This window comes from Otolemur garnettii, unplaced genomic scaffold (assembly GCF_000181295.1).
Source record: "Otolemur garnettii isolate 467f Iridium unplaced genomic scaffold, OtoGar3 scaffold00127, whole genome shotgun sequence".
NCBI lineage: Eukaryota > Metazoa > Chordata > Mammalia > Primates > Galagidae > Otolemur > Otolemur garnettii.
This window is the reverse complement of record NW_003852522.1, coordinates 3,195,595-3,198,833: the sequence shown is the minus strand read 5'-3', so window position 1 is coordinate 3,198,833 and position 3,239 is coordinate 3,195,595. Positions and strand designations below refer to the sequence as shown.

At 50.0% G+C, this 3,239-nt stretch overlaps 1 protein-coding gene across 2 annotated transcripts in view; it reads left to right on the top strand.

Annotated features, from left to right (window-relative positions):
- Positions 1-937: 937 nt before the first annotated feature.
- The window catches only part of CARM1 (coactivator associated arginine methyltransferase 1), a 24,439-nt gene continuing 22,137 nt past the window's right edge, over positions 938-3,239 (top strand). For both annotated transcript variants that reach the window (XM_023518015.1, XM_003798037.3), the window contains exon 1: positions 938-1,270. In XM_023518015.1, coding sequence (XP_023373783.1) covers positions 1,048-1,270 — 223 coding nt within the window. In that variant the 5' untranslated portion in view covers positions 938-1,047. The remainder of the gene's footprint in view (positions 1,271-3,239) is intronic.

The window sequence follows — 3,239 nt, the reverse complement described above, 5'->3', positions numbered from 1 at the left end:
TTGCAGTTTGGCCGGGTTTGAACCCACCACCCTTGGTATATGGGGCCGGCAGCCTACTCACTAAGCCACAGGTGCCGCCTCCTTTATAGCTTTTCGAAAGCATTTTTCAATGGGCTCCAGGGTCCCACTTTGCATCAGTGGATGCTTCCCTGTCGCCTCTTACTCTCTGGAATACTTCCCAGCAGTGTTTGTCTTTCCTGACTGGCTATTTTGAGGAGAGTAGGCTGGTTACCTCGCAAACTTCCCCATGAGTTGCCATTGTCTGTTTTTGTACCCTTACAATAAGACTAGGATAAGCATCTTTGCCTAGAGACTGTGCAGACTTTGTTCATGCTCTGCAGCACGGCAGGGGCACTGTGCTGCCTCGGAGGTTCTGCTCCTGGTGATACTAAGTTCCTTCATTTGGTAGTGGTGGCGGTGGGGTGGGCTGCCTGCTTGGGGAGTGAATGACTAGTCACAGTCACAGTGAGGGCTTCAGGTTGCCAGGGTCCCCGTGTGCTGGGCCCCGAGAGATATCATAACTCACTCGATTCCTGTCCCGCAGCCAGCCTCGCCTGATGGTGAGAAACTCAAGGCTTAGAGAAGCTACATAACCTGCCTGGGAGGGGGGTGCACATGGGGCCTGAGCCCATGCCATCTGGCTCCAGTGGCCACCTTGAAGTCACTACACCACACAGATCCAAGCAGGAAAGACTCAGTTGAAGGGAACAGAAATGCCTTCCCAGCTAAGCCTAGGGCAACCGCCAGGTGCCAGTGACTCTCTTCTTTTTGCTATAGGTCCCCTTTCCTCGCCTGCGTAGCACAACACAGTGGCGCTGTCCACCTACCTCAGCCTGTGTGGGGTTAGACACCTTTACCATATCCCCATCTCAGTCTTGGTCACCCTATGGACACAGTCCTGCCCGACTGGATGCTGAGCTTCTCGGGGACACAGGCTACATCCCTGTTGCTTGTGGGCTACCCCCTCACCCTCAGTGTGTGCTGGGAAGGCAGGATACCTGGTGGCACTTCTAGGACAGTTTTGTGGCACTGAGGAAGACTCATGGCATGCTGAGAGGAGGGAGGGGAAGGGTGGCAGGGACATGGGCTCATAGGAAGGCAGCCATGGGTGCTGCCACTCACATTAGCTTCTCTCTTCTCACAGATGAAGATGTATGTGTGTTCAAGTGCTCAGTGTCCCGTGAGACAGAGTGCAGCCGTGTGGGCAAGCAGTCCTTCATCATCACCCTGGGCTGCAACAGTGTCCTCATCCAGTTTGCCACTCCCAATGGTATGTGGCCCTTCCTCAATCCTGGGGACAGGCAGCCTAAATGCTTAGAGCCCTGGTGGGCAGCCACATGGGACCTGGGCAGATGTGGCTGCTCCATCCCAGCGAGTAATCTACTGCTGTCCAAAATCAGACTGCCATGTACAAATATGTGCAGAATCCATTCTCACTGCCTAGAGGAAACGCTGTGCCCCAGACCTGCTCTCGCTGCTCCTTTGGGTTCTTTAGGGCTTGGCTTTTGTGTCGTCTTCTTCTCTAAGTAGTCTGTTCTGACCATCTGGGCCCAGCCCTCCCGACAACGGCCTACCTATACTTGAATGGTTGTGGCTGGAGCACAGGGGTCAGGAGGAAGAGGTCCTAGGGTAGGCAGAGCCTGTTGTGGGCTCAGAGAAGCTGCTGGAGGGGCCTCAGCAGACCTATCTGGGGGGGCACAGGTGGACACATGAGATCCCAAGGAGGGCTTAGAGAACCCAGGTGAGCACAGTAGGGGTCTTGGGGCAGTGTGGCAGTGTCCAAGGCTGGAGACCATTAGAAGTTCCCACTGAAGGCTTTGTCACTGGACTGCTGAATTGAGCCCAGTGGTAGGGCAGGGGCTGGGGGTGGGAGAGCTGAAGTGCAGTGGTCGCCTGCACACATCCACTGCCAACCTCCCTTGGAGCTACTAATCTTGTCTCAAGGGAATCTGTGGAACAGCCCAGACAACCTTCAGGTAGCTGGAGCCCTCTAGGCTGCCTATGTGAAGTTGCCCCTGGGGTGGAGGCAATACAAAGAAGGCTGGGTAGGCTGACAGTGGCCAGATGGGCTGTCAGCTTCTGGCCAGAGCATTCTTATGCTCCACAATCCATTTCTCACTTTACATACATAAATAATCCTAATTCATTGTTTAAAAAATATATATCATCGGGTGGCGCCTGTGGATCAGTGTGTAGGGCGCTGGCCCCATATACTGAGGATGGTGGGTTCAAACCCGGCCCTGGCCAAACTGCAACAACAACAAAAAAATAGCCGAGATTCTGGCGGGCGCTTATAGTCCCAACTACTTGGGAGACTGAGGCAAGAGAATCACCTAAGCCCAAGAGCTGGAGGTTGCTGTGAGCTGTGACGCCACAGCACTGTACCAAGGGTGACAAACTGAGACTCTGTCTCTAAGAAAAAAAAAGAAAAAAATAATACTATCACCAAGGATAACCTTTTTTTTCTTTTTGAGACAGTTTCATTATGTCACCCTCAGTAGAGTGTCACAGCTCATAGCAACCACAAACTCTTTTGCTTCAGCTTCCCAAGTAGCTGGGACTATAGGCACCCACCATAATGCCAGGCTATTTTTTGGTTGTAGTTGTCATTGTTGTTTAGCAGGCCCAGGCCAGCCTTGGTGTACATGGCTAGCACCCTACTCACTGAGCTACAGGTGCCGAGCCAACCAGGGATAACCTGGACAGTGGCATATAAATCCCAGGGTTTTTTTTACTCTTTGCCTATATTTTAATATTTTTCTTTTTGTTCTATCAGGTTTTTGAAATTATGCTAATACCTACATAACCAGAAATTGACCAGTTCAATCCTTTTTGAGTGCACAACTCAGTGGCATTAAGTCTACTCACAGTACTGTGAGGCTATCACCACCCTCTACCTCCAGAACTTTTTCATCTTTCCAAACTGTGTATTTAAATTATTTTATTTTTGTGAGGCAGGAGGATCTCTTGAACTCAGGCATTTGCGACTGCCCTGAGCAACCATGAAATCCCATCTCTATTAAAAAAAAAAAAAAAAAAGAAAGAAAGAAAGAAAGAAAAGGTAAAAAGAAATGATTTAATTTTTAATTTTTGTTGTTGTTGTTGCACTGTGTTGCTCAGGCTTGTTGTGAAATCCTGGGCTCAAGGGCTCCATCTGACTCAGCTTCCAATGTAGCTGAGACTACAAACTCAAGCTAACACACCAACTGTTTTAATTTTTTTTTTTTTTTTTTTTTTTT